General features: G+C 39.3%; 1 protein-coding gene across 1 annotated transcript; it reads left to right on the top strand.

The window, feature by feature from the left end:
* Positions 1-466: 466 nt before the first annotated feature.
* On the top strand, positions 467-14137 carry LOC146021097 (olfactory receptor 1-like). The gene is made up of 5 exons (XM_083154899.1): positions 467-512; positions 8551-8628; positions 11005-11109; positions 13311-13547; positions 13656-14137. The coding sequence occupies exons 1-5, from the start codon at positions 467-469 to the stop codon at positions 14135-14137; spliced, it is 948 nt and encodes a 315-aa protein (XP_083011025.1).
* Positions 14138-23223: the final 9086 nt, after the last annotated feature.

Here is a 23223-nt window from a genome sequence, read left to right on the forward strand (position 1 = left end):
GACCCACAATATATAAGTGTTGCAATACCAGTAATGTGTTTATAAAAAGGTAGATGCAATTGCTAAATGGCAGCTGACGTTGCTATGAGCAACCCACATTATTGCCATGTCACATATTCAATATATATTAGATTGCGACTATCAATGTATAACTATATGCTGAATGGCCATGTGATTAGTTTAAGTTTTTAACTAATGTAAGTTATGTTGAATGAAGCAGGCTACAAAATCATTAGCATATAACAATGCATGCTATTACAAACTTCAGGTATGAGATGTAATAATTATTAATCTTTGGTTGCAGGTGGCGTGACTTCTAAAGCAACCTCAAGAAGAAAATGACCACACGTTGGCAACACAGCCACACCACTGGGGCTGGTCCCATGCCATCCAGACTTAAGCTCATCTCCATGGAGCAGTTGGCAGCTGATTGTGTTGCTGTAGAGGAGATCCGGGGGTGAGCAACATGGACAGTGAGGCCCCAGTGGATCTTTTTGTGGCTGAACTCGAAGGTAATTTGTTTGCATGACATAACTCCTTTGTGATAAGTTTCAAGGAATGTGTTGTAATTGTACGTTTCTATTTCAGCACCATCTCCAACGTGCAGTAGTGATCTTCTTGAGGAGGAGACAGTGCCATCCATGCCACCTGCCACCAGTGGCATCCACGTGCAGCAGCCGCCACCAGCCACACCGGATGTGCAAGGGTGGATGCAGCTGCTTAATACCATTCAGCAGCAGGGAGAGTCAGCAGTAGAGCGGCTGAGTAGGACCGAGGAGGTCATGCAAGCTATTGTCGGCACCCAGCAGGCAATAGCTGGGATCCAGCAGGCAATAGCTGGCAGCCAACAGGTCATTGCTGATCAAACTGTTCGACAAAATTACCTGCTGGAACGCCAAAATGACCTCCTCCTCCGCCATAATTAGCTTGTGGCGGAGCTAATCAACACCAATAGGGCCTTATTATCGGCCATTTCTGCTGCTTTTCCACCATCAGCACTCCCTGCTGCCAGAAGGGGAAGAGCAACACCCCCTTCCACAGCAGCTGCTCCACCACCCAACCCACCAGCACAATGTGGCGTGGCCGAAGAGCTGCTGTACGTGGCCAGGCCCCTACCAGGGCCAAACGTGTACGCTAATGAGGTGGAATCCGCATTCATCTCCGCCCTTATGTCGTCCCAAATCTTTTCTTTTGCTGTGTGTGTCAGCTTTACATGTGCAACCCATTCCCGTGCAAAGGGTACCCACATTTGTGGTGCCTTGAGTTGGAATATTTTGTTTTGTTCCCCTATTGCCCTCTTTCTGCTACCATTACTGGCTGCTGGTCTCGAAGTGTAGGTCCTATACATTTCTTGTGAATCCACCTGATGTGTTCCTAATGATTCTGCTGTGGCTATGTATAAAATGTGTTTAATTTTGTACATACTCTATATTATTTCATTATTATTATGCCCCCTTTATTATTTACCATGTGAAAATAACAATGGTGAAAAGTTTCTCTATTTTGTTATAATTTAATAAATATTTTTTGCAACTCCCACATGTGTACTTTTTCCGATGAATGTAAAAGTGAAATGTACATTTAAATTTGGTTAACAAAGTTATGTCCATTGCTTGCAGTGTAAATGTGGGTCAGATAGCAACAATGCAGTCGTGTTTGCAGCATATATTGTAGTATTTTGTAATGGGCCATTTAGGCAGCAATGCTTCCAATTGAACCTGTGTAAAGAGTGTAATTAATCACTAATGAGTAGAGGAGTGGATTGTATTGTGGTCAGCTGGAAGTGCTTCAGGTGCGGGCGTACTAATTGGGCGAACCGAATGCCTAGCGCATGAACAAGTGCTCTCCGCAAACTGAAACTTGCTTATGGACACCGCATATTTCATGCGTGTTGGTTCGTTTCGTGTCCTGTCCGAATGCACGCCTACCACATTTCGTGCACTCCCACGTGTACGCCCAGTTTTGCCCACTTTGAAACCGCGCCCTTGTGTACGCCCACATGACGCCCATATTACGCCAATATTTCCCAAGCCACTTTGGTGCACATTTCTGGACGGTATTGTCGAGAACGAATGCGGAGACACTACGTTGCAGATGCGCATTGCGTTGCCTATGCATGCGCAGACGGCTAAAATGCGCCCTCCGAAAGAATTCGGAACAGTCCGCACCAAGCAGAATAATGCCCTAAGAAGCTAGACAACACCGCACATAGTGGAAAGATATATATGGAGCTCCCGACTGGTGGCTGGTCAATACCCTGTGGAGCAAGATTTGTAGCCAAATGGAGGTAGGCTAACAAATCAACACAGGAGCTCAGTGCTCAGCACGGAGTTAGCCGTGTAGTCGGCTAGTGCTCCGGAGTCGCGGAGGTCACAGTGCTAAACGTCACACACTGCGCCTCAAACGCCGGACTTGGTGCTCGCGGACCTAGTGCTCACGGACCACTGGTACCTATTGCTAAAGTTTTAAACTAGACAGATCAAAATACATTCAATGGGGAAGGGAGTGGGGGGTAGCCACGAAGGGTATGGTCAGCGTACGCTTCGCTATTAAGCTTCGTCAGGACCAACCTGGGTGGTACCTGGAAGCCCTTTAAATACCTGCTGACTCATAAATATGCTAATTGCATAGCCGTGACACTTCAAATTCATTGGCTAATGGTAAAACGCCCTGATGTGTTGTCAATCATCCTCATTAGGATATGTACGAGTGTCATAGGGTGATAAATGAAAAATGAACATAAGTGGAGATCACAAATCATGTTCAGCTTTGACAAATTGTTGCATGTTGTGCATTTCCAGGTGCGGGCATATACATGCAGACCCCCTCATATCAAAGCACACATTGCGGGATATAATCCCAGCATTTATTGTATCAATATACAGTATCAAATAACATTGCACAGAGGCTAATCAGTTAAACCGGTATGTGTCTACTAATGCCATTTGATGATCCATGGTAAACACGTAAGATTTCAATAAAGACAAGGGTATTACTTGGAGAGGCACTAAAAATGCAACGTAAAAAAAAAATCAGCCAATATTATTATCGCCCCATGTGTGGCTATGCTACAGGTAATTGTTATATAGTAGGTAAGGCTGAAAAAAGACTTGCGTCCATCTAGTTCAACCTGGTTATTGATCAGTTGAATGCGATGGTATGCTATAATGATCCTTCATTAGGATGAGGAGGGTTTTATTTTGCTATCTAGATAAGGTAAATAAAATAAAATAAGATTTACACCTTTATTGCACCCTATATTACTCATACTAACAATTGTTGGTTAGTTCGATGCGATCGCAATTCATTCTCATATTGATAGGTCTCTGCAAATGATAGCTGTATGACAGTGTGTTACTGGGTCCGGAAATAAATCTCTTCATATGTACAGTATATCAATTTAGATTAGATGTTATTTATTGTTGTTAGTAACCAGGTATGTCGGAGCAAGGAATGATCCAATTGACCAATGCTTGTCCAAATAATGTTACATAGTTTTGATGTGTATTTAAGTTCATGAAGATGGGCAATGAACTGTTTAGATAGGTTACTCAAAATAGTGTGTCCCCATGTCCAGGAGAGGGATATCTATGATAATAATGAAATATGTCAATATAATCGCCAAATGTGGTTGTGTAGGAGAGATAATGTTAACTCTGATACAATAAATTTTTGACAAACGAAAAAAAACTTTTTTTAAATTTGTATCCTAGTGTCATTACAGTGCTGAGGGTATGTGTGATATATTTAGACACACATCCCTTCGCACGCAAAGATGTTTAGGATGTAGGTTAATCTTATAATGGACCTGATTAGGTCTTAAACAGAGTGAGTGCATCTCAGAGATGAGGAAAGGACTTGAGAAAAAGGTGTCATAATAGTGAAGTGAAAAATTATATAACGTTGATTTCTCACAGTAAGTAGAGACTAAAAAAGTGAAAGTTGACTCCAATATTGAGGACATAGAGTGTGTGTGTGTTATTCTAGATAGGTTACATGTAATAGTGATATTGAAGTAATAAAGTGAAATATTGGTTATGAACAAAATTCATGTTCGGTGTGAGTATGAATATAATCATGGGTGACAGTGTTAGTGGGCAAAAAAGACAAAGATAAAAAGATATAAAAATACAAAGGGAGTGTGAAAAAAACAGTGTGAAGAGCAGTAGTAAAATTTATCATTAAATGGATTAGAGGACAACTATACTGTTTTCCTCTGATTCCTTTAGTAGAGAAATCCATTTATTTATTTATCCCTCTAGTTTCAGTGCATGTCCTTGTGTTCTGTTGCTCCTCTTCCTGTGAAGAATGTCTCCAACCTGTACCTTGTTAAAAGCCTTGATATATTTGAAAGTTTCTTTCATGTCCCCCCTCTCCCTTCTCTGCTCTAAACTATACATATTAAGATCTTTTTGTCTTTTGTGGTATGTTTTGTAGGCCATGCACCATTTTAGTTGCCCTTTTTGTATACTCTCTAATGTATTTATATCCTTGTAGAGATATGGCCTCTAGAACTGAACACAGTACTCTAGATGAGGTTGTACCAGTGACCAGTGGCATTATTACTTCTACTTCTGGTGGAACTTGCAACAGGCACCTCTCCGTTTACATCAGGCAGATTAAAGTCTCCCATGATTATCACCTCTCCTTTTAATGCCATTTTGTTGATGTCCTGCAATAGGCTCTTGACAAGTTCCTCTTCCTGGCCTAGTGGTCTGTAGATCACCCCTATATGAAGAATTTCCACCCCTGTTTCTATGGTCACCCAAACGGCCTCAGTTTTTTCTTCAATACTTTGTATTAAGGTAATCTTTATGCTTTTTTTCACATATATTGCAATCCCTCCTCCGATTCTTCACATTCTGTCCTTCCTAAATAAAGTATATCCTGGTATAGCTATGTCCCAGTTATGATTTTCATTGCACCATGACTCTGTAATAGCCACAATATCCAGTTCATCCCTTGTCATTATTATTATAATTATAATTATTATTATTATTATTATTATTAGTTATTGGATTTTATTTCCTAAGCTCCTAGCATTTGCACACATAGCTCTTAAAGTTGTGTTTGTGCTTCTCCTGCTGCTAGCTACAGTATGTTCATCTTTCTGCCTATATCTATTCGGTTTTGATTGGCATTATCTTCTGTTGCAGTGGATAGGCTTCCTATTCCATTTGCCTGCAGAGACAATACCTCTAGGTTGGGGGAGCAGATTTCTTCATTCTTATTTGGTTCACTGCCACCCTATGCTAGTTTAAATAGTTGCTGGTGAAGCATCCAAACTTCTCACTTACTATTCTCGTTCCCCTTGAAGATGGGTGTAGGCCATCACTTTTATTTAAGGCTCTGTCTTGCCAGGTAGATTGACTATGCCATGACAATCCAAATTCCAATTCCTTGGTCAAACTTTGGTCAAACTTTGAAGTGTCACCTGTTTTAGAGCGGTTCCTAACTTTTACGGCCATGACATCAGCATTAACCAGTTCATTTGTGCTTAGGTGGACGATGTCATCCATCTCCCCATCTTTTCTTGCTGCCTTTACAATTCTTAGCATGCCTTATTTATCACTTAAGTAGCATTTCCCAGATTAACTCCTCTAATGATGGAATCTCCCAAGAGATGTGCAGTCCTTTTTTGAAAGGTGAAATTTTTCTGGTCCTACAGAAAGTAGAAGTAGAATTCCCCATATCTTCCTGTTCTTTATTGCCTATGTTGGTTGTACAGTACTTTCCAGCACTGAAAGAGCAGCATATGAGTTTTGCAGTGTGACCACTTGGGGATGTGTTGAGGCCCTCTGTAAGTCTCTGCTTTTCAGAGCCCACAGCAGTCTAGGTAGATTGTCTTCTGGGGGTTCTCTGAGGTAGTGGTGGTCCCTAGACATCCTACGTAGATCAGCATGCAGTTTAGCTAATTCTTCCTGCAGCAAAGAAAATCATTTACATATTGGACAGTAGACTCTCCTCCCGCAAAACAAATGCATTACATCCACTGCACTGCACCAGGACAAACGTTGTATCAGTTGATTATGGTAATAACAATAATGTGTGTTTAGGCTTTTGTGTTCAAACTCACTTTTTTCTGTATTCTAACTCACCTGTTTCTGTTTCAAAAAAACAAGTCACTTATGTACTCAAGCTTCACTTTAGTCTGTAAGCTTCTCTCTCAATGAGCAAAGTCCCAGCAGGCCTCCCCCGAAAGAGTCACCTTTGGAACATGGAATGGTATGTATACTGGTGTAAAATTAATGTGTGTATGAAAGCTTTACTGTGTGTGTGTTTTTATTGAACATTCATTTTGCTAGACCACAGCATTGATCTAAGTTTTAGTTCATCGCTAAGGATCTTCAAAACTTGAACTGATAAACAATATTAAACCTCATATTCATGTTCAGCGCATTGAAATCAGTAGGAATTGGTTGTTTTTACGTAGGATCCTTTTTGGCTGTTGCCTAGTGTTATAGGTGCACAAATGCCAAACATTTGTGGCCAACTCAGACCCATGTAGGTCCAAATTTTGGCCTTCTCTGAATTTTGGCCACGGGAGAGATTGGCCCACTCCTCAAGCTGTTTGCTCCAGACAGGGAGGTCTGGGGGCAGACAGGAGGCGGTAACAGGGGAATGCCTAGTGTTTTATGGGCATCTCAATGCCTGCATGATGAGGGTGGCTGAGAGACTGCCCGCATTTCAGCTATCTCCATCCAGGATAACATAAGTATAGACTCATGCAAGGGGATGTTAGTGAGGGATTTGGCTGGCTATAGGGTCGGGCATTCAGGCCCATTTTGTGTGTACTTGCAGTGAGTATTTTAAATTAAACCATGACTTCTTTTCTCAAAATTTTTACGCAAACAAATTATCAACTGAAAAAAATACATGTATCATGTGTTAGACTTGGTACAATCAGGGTATTTGCAACTTACTCACCAGACACGGAAGGACATGATTATAATGCATATTTACTCCACACACCTCTATATGAGAGATATAGGTCTTCCCCCACTCTTCATATTCATAATAGTGGACCTACACAGATGATCCACCTCCAGTCAGTGATATATTAGCAGGTGGAACCTGTACTCCCTTTCCATATACTACCCCACATCTCTCACGTCTCCCTCTCTCCTGTCTCTTTTTCCCCACATATTTATTATCCTCTTACTGAATGTCTCTTTTCTTATTTCTGTAACTTTCCCTCCCTCTCTGTTACTCACACGGTCACTTTGTTTCAATAAATGTTCCTGTTACTCACGTAGCACCAATTTTCCTTGATGTTACCCCATCCTAGTGAAGGGGCCAAAGTTTCCTCACCAGCCTTAGTATATACTACAAATATAGGCACTTATTCGGGTTCACTCTGAAAGGTAAATTCCTTCTCAAATGAATAAAACCATGTGCACTGCAGGTGGGGCAGATATCATTTGTGCAGAGAGAATTAGATTTGGGTGAGTTATTTTGTTTCTGTGCAGGGTAAATACTGGCTGCTTTCTTTTTACAATATAGATCTCACTTTTAAGTAAAACCCCACCCAAAACTTATTCTCTCTGCACATGTTGCATCTGCCTCAACTGCAGTGCACATGGTTTTGTCCATCTGAGAAGAAGTTTGCCTTTGCGGGTGAACCAGAATAAGGGTCATAGTGTATGCCCTGTTCAGTGTCAGACTGGATGATGGGCCCATCAGGGTGATGCACTGGCAGTGGCCCATCCTTAATGGTTGTACAAGCTCACTAAGGGGGGTTGTCCAACCATTAGAAAGGTCAGGGGTCTGATGGAGTTGCTAAGTTTAATTAACAATAGGGCAAAATGTGGTCTAATTTCCACTGAAACAGACAAAGTTCCTAAGGTCCTGCTCCCCCAGGTAACTGTCTCTCTAATTGTATATTAATGAAGAATTTCAGCAGTCAGTATGGAACCTGGTTGGTGTGGCCCATTGGGGATTTACCCTGTACCCCGGTGGGCTAGTCTGACCATGGGCCTGTCATTGTGTGAAGCACCTGAGTGGTGTCATCACACCAAATATTTTTCAAAACATGCATAAGTCAGCAGCCACTTTCTACCTTCTGCTGGTCTAATGAAATAGTTAATAGATGTGTAGATGGTAAGATTTTGTCAGTTGGCTGGTTGGAAGAAAGTGTGTTTGGTGCTTGACCAGGTTTAGCTTTGTCTATCACTGATGACTTCAGTAATATTGATGTAATGATCCTGCAAATTTTGTTATTGGTTTCAACTACAGTTGAGTTGGTACTGACTACATGAGGACACTTCCAAATATTTTTCCAAAATAGAAAGAAAAATCAATTACAATCAAAGAAACCAAACAAAACAAAAATTGTGATCACTTTGTAGTAAAAAAAAATACAATGTTCACTATACTTTTCATTTATCAGATTGCAATGTTGAAACAAAACCAATGTATTTTTAAAAAGACAGTAAAAGTTTATCATGGATAAACTTTGTTGTTACTAAACTTCAAAGAACTTTATCATGAAAACTCAAGGGCCATTCTTAAGAGTGATCTCATTCTGTAACTTTCTTCTACTCCCTGTAGTAATAAACTTATCTAATGAAGCAAACAGTATAAGTAAGATTCCGATCATCCATGTTTTCTCTTTTCTGCTGATCAAAGGTGAGTTGTGACTCTTCTTTTATTTATTTTTTTAAAACACTTAAAATGTGGATTCTCTAGATTTTATTGAATGTGTTTGTAAATATTTCTGTAGATTATAGAAATGTTCATAAAAAAAAGTTTGTTATTCTATGGGGGAAAAACAATTACAAATGAAGTTTCGTTTGACTTTTTTCATATGCATGAATTTTCCAAACTGTAGCTCATGAATTTTCCATTGAAAAATGTTTATGATTTTGCATTAGATAGATATTAAATGTAAGTTTTTTTTAAATACTTTATCAGTCTCTATGAACAAGCTGAATGCATAACCAGTATTATTTATTTATTTAACCAGTAGTATAATTTTCAGCCACATCCCTGCTTACACATCAGCCCAGGGATTCTGAACTCCAGCCCTCAAGTACTGTACCAGCAAAAAGTCATGTTTTCTGGATTTCTTTAATCTTGCACAGGTGAGATACATTTGGTAAGTAATTATCCCACCTTCTTCCACAGAGAGTAAATCCTTAAAACATGACAAGTTTGAAAAACTGCACAACAAAAAATGCTGCTCCCTCCCCAATCACATTGCATAGTGGATATTAATAATAAGAAAAAATACATTCAATATGCAATGAAATAGAATCAGTGTGCGTGGTTGGCGGCACTAGAGAGATCAGTGTACCGGGTCCCAAGATTTTCGGTGCCAGCCCTGTGGTTGCCTCAGCTGGTATGTTTTTGGAAGCGATGGGAATACACGGGCCTGACTGTATTAGGACCCTACTGAAAGCTTTAGGATGCTGGAACCACCTTATTTTCTATAATCCATTCTAGGAATGACATATTCTATCCAGGATAATCCTACGTAGTGCACAAAATAGGGCTGCCTCACCTGGTACCTTTCATTAATGTCATAACCTAGTACAGAGGCTGCTCCCCCTACCTGCTGCCTTATGTCCTGGCCATCTCTGCCACGGTCACTTCTTGCCTTAAGGCCTCCTTGCCTGCACCTCATGTTACCTGTTTGTCTCCCTCTACGACTAGACTGTAAGCTCGGGCCTTCTTCCCACCTGTTCTCACAGCCCTCTTCTTGCATTTCTGTTACAGCTCTCTTACTCACCTACTGTACCATCTACACCCACATCTCTTCTCCTTTATGTTCATTCATTTCTACCACTAACAACCTGCTCCTGGTAACATCCAGACTGCTCCTCTGCTACCCTACAATTAAGCTGCTACTTGTTACCTGTACTCTGTTTTGTTCTTCTGTTGCTTTTATGTATAGTTCTCTTTACCCTGTATTGTTCTTATTTGTGCTATATGTAAGGCGCTGCGTACCACTTTTGGCACCTTATAAATAAAACATAATAATAATAATAATATACAACACCCAATATAAAGTTAAATAAGTACCCTGGAGTTAATTCTATTTCTGAATATGACCCTGTGAATGTTTTCATTAAATGATTAAATATAATATAAAGCTGTGGCCACGCTCATTCTACCCACAAATACTCACAATTGTGGGTCATATGCTGCAGCCAGTGTGCCATGGTACATATGAACATGTGACTATTAGCACACGTACATGAATAGTAACATGCCATAATGGGTGCACACATTAGTTTGGACTCATCTGTACTATTGCCAAGCTACAAAGACAAATGACTCTTGTGTTAGGGCACTATTACATGAAAATACTGTAGTACATAATGTTTATTGTTATGTAAAAAAATAAGTGATCAAACTTCTTATTCTAGGCCAGCCAGTGACGATACCATACATACATACATACATACATACATACATACATACATACATTTTTATATAAATAACACTTTGAAATCTGAATAAAAAATAGGACGGTGGTTTTGACGAGGGAATGATAAAATAGAAATATATGAATATAAAAAATCACAGCATCTAAATATAAAAGAAATATAGCTTAACTGGGAGATGAGGATAAGAACTCAAAAGCTGCCCGACATGTTTCGTCTCACAAGACTTCCTCAGGAATCTCGCTTTATGAAGGGATTTGCAGAACAGTGAATGGATGTGAAATTGGTACATATCTGTTCGCAATTGACCTCACAGAAGAAAAATAATTCCATGTTTACTTATCATCAAATGATTTTTCCTCCTGTTCCTGCAGCTCGCAGTCACCGCATATACCAGGACTCACTTAGTGGTTGCTAGGAACTCAGGGACTTCCAGACAGGTGCCTTTGTCTTGCGGCTACCTTAAGAGGGCATTAGCATGCCTGCATTTTGCCAGGCACTCCCAGCATTTCATTGGGTGCACCAACCGTTTTTGCGGGTAAGCCAATCTCCTGGGTTAGCAATTTTTATCAACATCTGAATTCTCTTTACTCCCATAAAAGTTGTTTCTGACCAGGAGGGTTGCAAGAAATGAGAGGTACCAATACTTATCCACAACATAATCCCTTCACTCCCTTTGAAGTTGTTTTTGACCTAGAGGGTCGCAACCACATTGATGTTGGTACAGTACCTTTCATTCAAAGACAATAAAATTTGCCACACTCTATACTCCTAATAAAGTTTAGGGACTTTTGTTTTCCGAGTTTATAAGACACATTAGATAAGAAATGCAGGGGCATCTAATTCTAGTGGACAATTTTAATATGGTTATAAATCCATCCCTAGACGTATCCATCATTTCTCCTTCCTATTGTATTTGCTGCCTAACTCAATCAGTTGTCATCAGACAACACATGAATTGTGGAGGTGCAAAATTATGAGGAGTCTTCAATTACAGGCAATTCAACTGATTTTTCATGCTCCTTGGGTCACTGACTGGGAGATTAAAGAAGTCATCAGACTGACGATGATCAGCAACATGCAGTTGTAATCCCATCCTGAGATGGTCAGGACCCACTTTAGAGTCAGGACACACAGTTTGAGAACCACTGCTCTAATGTAAAGGTCTAGATACATTTTTCTGGTCCTTGCAAATTACACAGTAATTACTTTTTGTTTTGTAATCAATTTACCATGATGTCTTTGAAGCAGGGATCATCCCTTATTCTTGGATGGACTATGCAGGTGTCCACCTCCGTTCTGAGCTTTACCATCTTGCATCTCGCACTCATAAATTATTATATTGAATTGAACTACTATGATGATTTCCCCACTGGTGGTGTCTGTGAGGCCAGTAATCAGGGTTCCCCTTTTTATAAAGCCTGCGTTCATATAAACATTTACAACAAGAGATCTTTGTATTATAAACTGTTGTTTGTCTATTTTTTCAGATCTCCTAAAATTTTCCCATCGGGATCTCCCCCTCCCACACTCGCCTATATCCAACCGTATGCGGTTCTTGGATCAACACTTTTTAGTTCAACATGCATTGGGTCAGCCACTGAAGGTCGACATGGCAAGTGTTGACACATGAAATAGGTAGACATGGCAAAGGTTGACATGGTTGGAAGGTTGACACAAGCAATAGATCAACAATGGCTAGGTTGACAGTCAAATGGTTGACATGGGTTTTCACCTTGTTTTCTGAGCCAACATATGCCGACACACTATTCTATTCTCCCACCATGCCCTAGTGGATGGTAGGGCATGGTGGGAGAATAGAATAGTGTGCCAAGCATAGCAATGCACAGTGCACAAAGCATGTCTAGTGGACGTGATACACTTAGACGGTGACCATGTCGACATTAGGGTCAATAAAAGTGAAAAACCCATGTTGACCTTTTGACTGTCGACCTAGCCATTTTTTACCTCATTGTGCCGACCATCCAACTATGTCGATCTTAGCCATGTCAAACTATTTCTTGTTGCGACCTAAGCCATGTGGACATTCAGTGGTCAACTCAATGCAGCCCAATGACCCATACCCTCTACATCCTGCCCATTGTATACTTGTTTACAAGTTTGTACTTTTGTGAATTGTCTTGCTGAGCCTTGTTATCGTCATGCCATTCACAGTTTTACTTATAACTGTTGTATATTTACTTTTGGTGTGATGTGTGGTATAGCATGTCTGCAGTTTTGCTGAAGTTTTGGCCTCTGACGATCAGAGGGATGCATGACTAATGAAAAAGTCGATCTAATATGTCTAATTGCTGTACAAAACTTCAATTTATACTTTATTAAATTTTAAATTTAATAAAATTAAAATGTACTGTAAACTGTTCTCGCTGCAAAAAATTACAGTTAATTCTATTTATTTTTTTGCCTAAAAGATATAGCTTAATATTGCAGCACAATCTAATTCTATAAAATAGATATTTTACATTAATTATTTTTGAAAATTAAATTAGGTAAAAAAGTTTGTAAAAAAATATTCATATTTATTCTATATTTATATACATATTTTTATGTGTAAAAGTATAATTTATTTGATTTTCCAATTTTATATTTTCTGCTTTTTTATATTTGTAATATGTAAATTGTTATGATTAAACTCAAAGGAGGACTGAAATTTTTTTTTTTCCAATTTGATAAATGCCGTAAAAATATTAACTTAAATTACAGTTCTGACACAGAGACCATTAATACAGTAACATAAAATGTATTTTAAAAATAACCTAAATAAAATGGAGAATCAGACTGACTATAAAGAATTCCACTTGTTATTATTTTCTATCAAATCTGAATATACAACATTGACTACAATGGGGTTTTTCTTACTATATCTGTTTGGAGTGATTATAAATTCTATAATAATAACAGTGATATATATTGATCATCAGTTGCACACTCCTATGTATCTATTCCTCTGTAACCTTGCCTTAGTAGATATCTGTTATACAACAATTACTGTGCCAAAATTAATGTATATATCTTTAACTGGAGATAATACAGTGTCCTTCACACAATGCTTTACCCAGATGTACTTTTATGATTTAGTTGCATTTACAGAAAATGTTTTAATATTCATTATGGCCTATGATCGGTTTGTTGCTATATGTAATCCCTTACACTATCACCATATTCTAAAGAGGAAACATTGTCTCTTTTTAGCATCAAGTGCTTGGGTATTAGGATTTTTTAATTCATTTTTGTTTACAATTCCAGTGTCAAACATGTCCTACTGTAAGTCAAACATCGTACAACAGTTTTTCTGTGATCCTAAAGCTCTGTTTAAAATTTCCTGTTCTGGCATTAATGACTATTTTATTATCATTTATTTTGAGATTTTGGTATTTGGGTTTTTCCCAGTTATGTTCTGTGTGACATCTTATATAAAAATTATCAGGGTCATCTTGCAGATAAAATCAAAGGATGGAAGAAAAAAGACCTTCTCAACCTGCTCATCCCATCTCATTGTTATCATTATTTACTATACAACAGGTGTTTCAGTGTACATGATGCCACCATCAAACCACTCCAGTGTCGTTGAAATAGTCCTCACTATACTGTATGCAAATTTTACCCCCATGATTAACCCACTGATCTACAGTCTACGGAATAAAGATGTAAAAAACGCACTGATGAAAATATTTGGGAAAAAAAACAAAAATTCAACAGTAACATTTAATTGTCATAAAGTGAAATGACTATTATAATATTAAAATAAATGTATGCATTCTTCAACTTTACAGATATTGACCAATACATATATTACAGAAGATGGATTCTTTGTTTGGACTGCTTTCACACTTCTTAGCTTTTCACAATTAAAATGATATTTCAACTTCAAATACATTTTTGTTATGGATTGAACTAATTTTGATTTATTACAAATGCTATTAAGCATAATTGATGCCATTGCCAATATTTACTTAAATATTAAAATGAATATAAATTCAGAAGTCTGTTTTGCATCTGTTTTCTTAGCTTTTTTCTGTATTGCAATGTATATTATTATTTTTGTTTTGTTTGTTGTTACTTAATTTCATATTGTGCTACTACCCTTACTTTACATAATACAAACATTGTGTTAGTTGCTTGTGAGTTGATACAGCAAATACAATCCATGATTACATGAATTCTACAATTATGATACAAGCTAGACATCAAATGTTGCCTATTAGTAAATGAATAAGCCTAATCAATTTAATGGTTTATTTGTGATAAATTTAGCAAGATTTTCAGTGAGTTAAGTTGGGTACACACTATGCGATTTTGTGAGCAATCTGACTTTGACAAGAATTCTAATGATAAATTGTTCCTACTGTATAGTGTATGCAACCTTCTGCAGGTCTAAAAGGACATCTTCTGTCATACATTAATGCAGCTCAATATTAGGATATCCTCAACAATATCCAACTCCTGGATGTAACCATTAGCAATCAATCTTTAGGTCTTTTGCACTATACAGATGGAGCAGGTCCCATCTTGGCTACCTATGGCGAGAGTTTCGCCAGCTGGCCACGGCGCCCGCCATGGCAATACATTTTAAATGCTTGGCGATTTGCCGTGGCGTCTCCGGATGAGTGCAATACCAGTGATCATCCACCAGATGTCACTTTTGAAAACCTCTTTGCGCATGCGTAAAATTTATGCTGCAGCGCGTGCATGAAGCGCAGGAACTACAGTAAATAATTTATTGTCCCTGGCAAGCCTAGTCAGCGCCTCTCTCACACCACCGGCACGAGCATGATCCCATCTCTTTGAAGGAGAGGATCATGCTGATGCGGGCGGAGAGGCGCTGCATTTGTTTGACACGAAGGAGCGTCTCTGACAGACGCCCAGTTGCACAGACGTTCCAGTAATGAGATGCTTTTGCGTCTGAGTTGTTATTATGGCAGGGTACTACAGTAAAGTACTTTACTACTATTGTGCTGTGTCCAGCAAGCTGTACTGTTCTATAGATAGTGTACACACTAATAAATAAAATTACATTGCATTGCGTACAGAATCATTACATTAAATTATACTGTACTGTATTGCACGTCTCATTGGTTTTTTTTGACAGGTGCTGGCCTTTGGTTAGTACAGTATTGTAGTTTTAACACACATAAAAAATTCCGGTTACCAATAAGGCTTTCTTGGCGTCTAAATTTGCATGGGCGCTTGAGCGTCTGCACGGGTACTATACTGGTACTATACTGGAGCGGCACGGACTCTAATGCGTCTCAGTATATGTTCTAACGGTGGCCACATTTTGGTGTTATGACATTCACAGTAAGTTACTGATTCGTATAGGGATCATTTTACTTTTGCACACAGTACGGTTACAGTCATGTACAGTATACAGTGGAACTGTAGATTTAGTAAGCTCGTTGAAGTGATACAATGTCTGTAGTTTCACAGGTTCTACGCTCGCCACGAAATATGTCAAAAAAAGTACTGTAACTTAACACCATGCCAACATGGTTAGTTCATACCCCCACTATCCATGTTGGCATGGAGTTGATTTTAAATAGCGTGGCGAGCGTAGCGAGCCACCGAGCCCCGCAAGGGGACTCAGACGCACGGCGCCATAGTGGCGCCGTGAAACTACAGAAGTACTGTACAGTTTTTATCAGTGGTCATTCAGCTGCTACTGTATACATTGCTGTGCTGTACAGTACCTGTCATGTTTTTAAGACAAGCATGTACAGTACAGTAAATTCACAGTTACTGTAGGAGCTGATTGCCATGTGATAAACTACTCAATGGCAGGCGCGCAGAATGCGACGCTTGTTCCGCACAGGACGCACGTGATCAGGGCGCCATTTTTATTATCAATAAAAAGTTTTTTTCAACAAACAAAATCGCAGTTGTACATCAATCGGATCAAGCGAACTTGGAACAAATTCCCTGCGCTTGCTGGTTGGATTCCAGAGAGCACACACATCCAGGAGAGGAACAGGGAATTTGTTCCAAGTTCGCTTGATCCGATTGATGTACAACTGCGATTTTGTTTGTTGAAAAAAACTTTTTTGGATCAGAGGCTTATTGGGATTGTGAATATTTGTATGTACTGAGTGACACCACAACTTATTGGTCTACCATAAGCCTGGGTGTAATAATACCCAGACGTTTTGGTCTTTGAATATACAAAGGTATTTATCATTATAGAGGACTGAGTCCATTTTTCTACGTCCAGTTGGACAAATATTCAGAGCCTACATAGGCGTATAGTTTATAAAAGAAAAAACCCTGATGAAGTCTCCCAGAGAGACGAAACGCGTTGGGTTCTGATTTAAAGCTCTTTGAAATAAAAGAAAGATTATTCTTCAACAAACAAGAAGCTACAAGTGTATCATTATTATTGTTTTTAATTTGCATGTTTTATTATTCTAATCATTGAAGACATCACATTGTTTAGGGCACTGAAGGCACTAGTGTTGGTGTGTATATATATATATATATATATATATATATATATGTTTATTTATTTGAGTCGGTAGACCATTTTATCGCATAAGGATAATGAATGCATGAGAGGATCTGTGCAGTGATGGAGGTGAGGTAATGCCTAGTTTGCAGATAAATGTAAAAGTGTGAATAGGGTAGATCAAATTTGTCTCTGATAGTTTGAAAGGATAGAAGCTGGCCTCCGGGGTCAAAGTCCTTTATCCTGCCATTTGTAGAAGTGAATATTAGTGATGGAAGGGGGGAAAGCTGGGTTACCCCACAATGGGATATGTGTAGTGGAAAGATGATTACGCTTCAGTTTCTTATGTACTGCCAGCCATGTTGGATATATATCATGAAACAGTGGGTTATGCATAATGTCAGGTGGTATGTCCTTAGATTTGGAGGAGTGCACCTGGGGAGAAGGGATGAAAGAGGGCCTTGTCAAGAATATTATCTGTGAATGAGCTCTTGTCATATAGCCAGTCAACAGCACTTCGAATCAAAATAGAATAACCATATGAAGTTAAATTCAGTAAGCCAATACTATTGTATTTCCTGGGGAGCATTAATTTGGACAATGCTATCTTGGGCTTTTTATCATTCCACAGAAATTTGGAGAATATTGAGTGTAGTTTACTTACGTATGTCAATTTTTATCAGCCCCAATAGTAACATTTGCATAATATAAAATATCTTAGGAAAAACAATACTCTGGATGACTGCCACCCTACCAAGTAAGGACAAATGGAGTGACTTCCAATTGTCGAGTTTAGTACCAATTTTAGATATAGTGGGGGTGTAGTAAGATGTGTATAGTTTGTTTAGATCAGCTGTTATGTTTACAACCAAGTTTTCAGGCAGGTAGAAGTTACTGTAAAAGGTAGTGATGACAGGTATGATTTGTTATGCACATCAATATTGGGGAAATGGAGTGTCTCTGATTTTGTCAAGTTAACCTGATATCCTGACTTGGCACAAAAATAATCTATTAGTCTAAGAGTCCCGGGATAGACGAGGAAGGTTCAGAGACGAATAGCATCATATCATCCGCAAAAAGGTCAAGACGGATCTCTACCTCTCCAACCCAAATCCCTTTGAATATTGGGGATGTGTGGATCGCAATCGCTAATGGTTCCAGGGTGACAGCAAAAAGGAGGGGGGAAAGGGACACCCCTGTCAGGTGCCCTTTTCTTTTGTGAATGGTTCTGATATTAGCCCATTGCATGCAATTTGAGTGTTCGGATTATGGTATATGCATTGCAATATCTCTATGAATCTCGAAGGGAAGACAAATGTAAGTAACATATCGTAAAGGTGTTGCCATTCCACAAGATCGATGGCCTTCTCTGCGTCTAGCGATATCAAAAGATTATTGTTTTGTGATGGTGCAAATGTGGGGCGAGTATGTGTGGTGTATGTGTTGGCCTTTGGGGTGAGATGGGATGGGATGAATAGACCGCAGAGAGGAACCTTCTCGCATTATTTTCTGAGTGGCGGCCCCATATGAGCCCTGACTGATCGGGGTGAATTAATTTAGGCAGTACTTGCTTAACTCTTCCAGCTAATATTTTGGTAAACAAATTATAATCAAAATTAAGAAGGGAGATCGAGCGATAGGAGCCTGGCTGGAAAAGATCTCTACCGGGTTTTGGGAGAACTTTCAGAATCGCTGTATTAAAGTGGAGAGGGGGGTGTTGGAATTTAATAGGGCATTAATATGGGGACAAGAGAGGGTGCAAGTCTAGGACATAGGAGTTTATAAAAGTCACCGATATAGCCGTCGGGACCAGGGGCTTTGTCAGATTTCATGTTTTTTATGGCTGATTCAATTTCTTCTTTTGTGATGGGATTAATTAAGGATTGGGTTATTTCTCCATCAAGTTGAGGGGAGGTAGTTGAGGGGGAGTGGAAGAGGCAGGTGGGGGGCCCGAATATAATGAGGTATAGAACTTCCTCAATACTTCTGCAATTTCCTAGTTATTTTTTGTAAGGGGTCCCTGACTAGTTTTCAGTGGTTGGACAACAGTTGGATGTCTGGTGCCATGGAGTAGGTTAGTCAGGAGCTTCCCAGTCCTGTTCCCAAACCAATGGAATCTATATTTAACCGAGAACAAGTGTCTCTCTCCCTGCAAATGGATATATTCTTCAAAGTTAGTTTTTTCTGTGAGGTAAAGATGTTTATTACTGGGGAGGGATCTAATTTGTACTGTTGAAAGGCAAATGACAAAGCAGACTGAAATTCCAGATATTGCATAGTGAATTTTTCCTGGTAGATGCTACATAGGAGATTATTTCTTCTCTGATGACTGATTTTGCCATCATCCAGAATAATAGTGGGTCAGAATGGAGACAAGCCAGGTTATTATTTTTATATTCTTCCCAAGCGGACTCCAATCTAGCCTTAAATTTGACCGATTTAGAAAGATATGCAGGGAATCTCCAAAGTTTAGTGCGGGAGGATGTAGAATGTAAATCCAAGGACATGGATACGAGGGCATGGTCAGATATGGCAATGGGGCTATAAGTGAATCGGTGACTGATGGGAAAATAGAGTGGGAAATCAATATATGGTCGAGCCTGGAAATGGTGCCGTGGGTGGCAGAGACAGGTGTATTCCTTATCTGTTAGATGTCAGGCTTCTTAAACATCCAGGAAACGTAAGCATTTTGCTAACATAGGGATGACCAGCTTGGGTAATAAAGAAGTATTTCCAATGGTGTGTATCTATCCAGTATATTATTGGAGACTAAATTAAAATCACCACTAAGTATCATAGGAGTGTCAAGGTGTGGGGAGAGATTAGCTATCAGTGATCTACATATACACATAATATAGAACATTAACAAAGACAAGTCCCTCCTAGAGTATATGAACATTACTAGGTTATGTAAAACGTAAGATAAGTAAGACGTGTTGCTTCTGGGAGCAAATATACCTAGATTTTAGACAAGGTAAAGTATGCAAACAGGTAATCGTCCGGTGTAGAAAAGACCAAAGCAAGCAGGTGGCAACAATCAAACTGGACCAACACATGTTATTAATATATAGGATAACTGCACATCCATATATCCCAAAGATCTAAGCAGTCTCAGGAACGAATAGTTTACCAAGTAAGGGATCTTGAGAGCCAAGACCATGTTAATAAACCACAGACCTTGGATATGTAGAGAGGGGATGAAACATGGTATAACTTTTCGGCAACACATTGTAGTGTAAGTGCTAAGTGTAAATTTTTTTGATGAGAGCGTGACAATAGTCACAGGATTAAACTAGTTGGCAGGTAACATTAGGTAGTAGAGGTATAGCATAACAGGGGTGAAAAGGAACTCCAGTCATTATGGGTAGTGAAGCAAATGTTACGAAAATATCAGGAAACATCAAGGAGGGTTAGCAGATGGGGAAGGGTCACTGATATCTTGAGAGCTTTCATATGATTTCTTGCAGAGATATATTTGTGCCTCTCTGGGGGATAGGAAGTGCTTATGGGAGGTACCATCATAAAGTTGGAGACATGCTGGGTATAACAATCCAAACCTACAACCCTCTGCTATGAGTTGAGAGCAAATGGGTGCAAAAGCCTTACGGGCCCTGGTCAGCTCCATGGATTAGTCCTGGAAAATTAACAGTTTATGGCCCTCCCATTAAATGTCTTTCATACGGCGTGAAGCAGACCATATGGCTTGCTTATGCAAGTAGTTTAGGCATCTAAACAGGGTGATGCGGGTCGGGGTTTGGTAGGTGTGTGGGGGGGTCCCACTCTGTGCACATGTTCTATGACCAGATCGTGACAGTCCTGTTCAATTCCCAAAATAACTGGAAGCATGTTTCTCACAAAGTGATGCAGAGATGTGCCCTTCAATGATTCAGGGAGGCCCACGACCCTTATATTATTCCTTCTGGACCGGTTCTCGATATCATCAAGTTTATTCCAAATCTGTGAGCTATCAGTGGTTAGACTCTTAATAGTGTGATTCACTTCTGCAAGGTCATGCGTTACTGAGCCCATTACATTTTCAACATGAGACACCCTCTGGGTGAGAGCTTTCATCTGAAAGGTGATGTCAGCAACAGCTTGTGCCAGTAAAGGGGCCATAGTGCTTTTAATTGCATCTACAACCTCCCCATAAGTGACTGGAGTGTCCGGTGGTCTGTTTATCTACAGCAGGGAGAGTTATGGGTCTGCAGCAGCCTTCTTGTGCTCCAAGGTTTTTTGCTCCCCATCTGCATCTGCCGCCATATTGGCCGCGGTCGGGCATTTTTCTTGGTGCACTGCGGGAGTCCCTGCATTCACTGTCTGGGTGACAAAGCAATCCATGGCTTGCAGCAGGTCAGCGGGTGTCTGAGCAGTTAAGCAGGGAGGCTGGGGTAGCCTGGAAAAGGTGTATGTGCGTTCCGGTTCGGCAGAGCTCCGTGTCCTACCTCCTCACTCCATATACCCAGAACCGGAAGTCACTATGGGTTTAATTTAGCATCTATCACTATGTTGAGAAAAGCAGTTGCTGCAATGCCACCCAGAAAGAAAGAAAAAAGTACCCATTAAAAAAGTGATGAGAGCATGGATTAGAGTTTTTGTGTAAGGTAAGGGCAAATTTTGAATATGTTTTTTAGGTGCATGTGGCATGATTTCAACGCAGATTGAATGTGGGGAACAAAGGAAAGTTGAGAGTCAAGGATGACACATAAGCAGCGAGTTTGAGTGATAGGAGTGATTGTCATATTCTCAACAGCGATAAATATCTTCTTGGTAACTACTATTTATTGGCAGAAATATAATTAATTCATTTTTAGAAATATTAAGTTTGAGGTGGTGAGATGACATCCAGGATAAAACAGCAGAAAGACTTTCAGAGACACGGCCCAATAGATATGGGGACAGGGCCAGGGAGGATAGGTAGAGCTGAGCATACAGATGATACTGAAATCCAAAAGAACTGATTAGTTTGCCAAGAGATGAGGTATAGATTGAACAAAGTAGAGGACCTAAGACTGAACTCTGAGGTACTCCAACTGAAAGAGGTAGCGAAGAGGAGATAGAATCAGAGAAATGAACACTAAAGGATAAGTAAGATAGGTAGGTCTTTAAGACCTAGGGATTATAGTGTTTGTATGAAAAGTATGAGAATGAAAAGTACAGTATGTAGTCAACAGTTTCAAAAGCAGCAGCGAGATCTAGAAGAATTACAGTAGTAATGAATAGTGGCCTTTAGACAGCAGTGATCAGATCATTCACAACTATAGTCAGTGCTGTCTCTATCGAGTTTTGGGAATGAAAGCCTGACTGAAGTGGGTATAATAAGTTTTGCGAGTATTAGAAAGTGTGTGAGGTGTGTATAGGCAAGTCTTTCAAGTAGTTTGGAGGTGCATGGAAGTTGAGAGATGGGAAAGTAGTATAAGAGAAAGCTTTGGTCAAAAAAAACATTTTATGTTGTCATATCATTGCCATTACTTTAACCCCTTCCTGACACAGCCAGTTTTTGCCTTCCTGACAGAGCCATTTTTTTTCAAATCTGACATGTTTCACTTAAGTGGGGATAACTTTTTTTTGCTTTTACTTATCCCAGTGATTTTGAGATTGTTTTCTCGTGACACATTGTACTTCAAGTTAGTGGTAAATTTGGGTCGATACATTCTGTGTTTTTTTGTGAAAAATACCAAAATGTCGTGAAAAAATGGAAAATTTTGCAATTTGCAAAATGTCACATTTTCTGCTTGAGAGACAAATAAACATACCACTCAAAATAGTTAATAACTAACAAAGACCATATGTCTACTTTATGTTGCCATCATTATTTCAACCTCCTTTTCATTTTTTTGGACACTAGGAGGCTTCAAATATGAATAGCAAATTCTCAAATTTTCAAGAAAATTTCAAACACTGATTTTTTTATGGACCAGTTCAGTTCTGATGTGACTTTGAGGGACTTGTATGTGAGACACCCCCATAAATGATGCCATTTCAAAAACTGCAACCCTCACAGTAATTAAAACAGCATTTTGGAAGTTTGTTAACCCTTTAGGTGTTTCACAGGAATTAAAACAAAGTGTAGGTGAAATTTCAAAATTTCTTTTTTTTTGCAGAGTTTCAATTTTAATACATTTTTCTAACGAATACAGTAGATTTTACTAGAGAAATGTGACTAAAAATTGATTCCCCAAATTCTTTTGTTTTCATAAATATCCTATATGTGGCCCTTGTGTGCACGTTGACCAAACCACAGGCTTCATAATAGAAGGAGCACCTACTTGATTTTGGAGCCTCCTTTTTATGAGATTTTTTTTTAGGCACCATGTAGGTTTCTAGGCACCATAAGTGCTAAAAGTTAGGAACCTCCCCCACAAGTCACCCCATTTTGCA

Source organism: Crinia signifera, chromosome 7 (assembly GCF_055691185.1).
Source record: "Crinia signifera chromosome 7, ASM5569118v1, whole genome shotgun sequence".
Taxonomy (NCBI): domain Eukaryota; kingdom Metazoa; phylum Chordata; class Amphibia; order Anura; family Myobatrachidae; genus Crinia; species Crinia signifera.

Coding starts and splice junctions, on each gene's coding strand:
- LOC146021097 (XM_083154899.1), top strand. CDS start 467: ATGGACAGTGAGGCCCCAGTGGATCTTTTTGTGGCTGAACTCGAAG. Junction 513..8,550: donor TTTTGTGGCTGAACTCGAAG/GTAATTTGTTTG, acceptor TACTCCCTGTAG/TAATAAACTTATCTAATGAA. Junction 11,110..13,310: donor TCGCAACCACATTGATGTTG/GTACAGTACCTT, acceptor TAATAATAACAG/TGATATATATTGATCATCAG.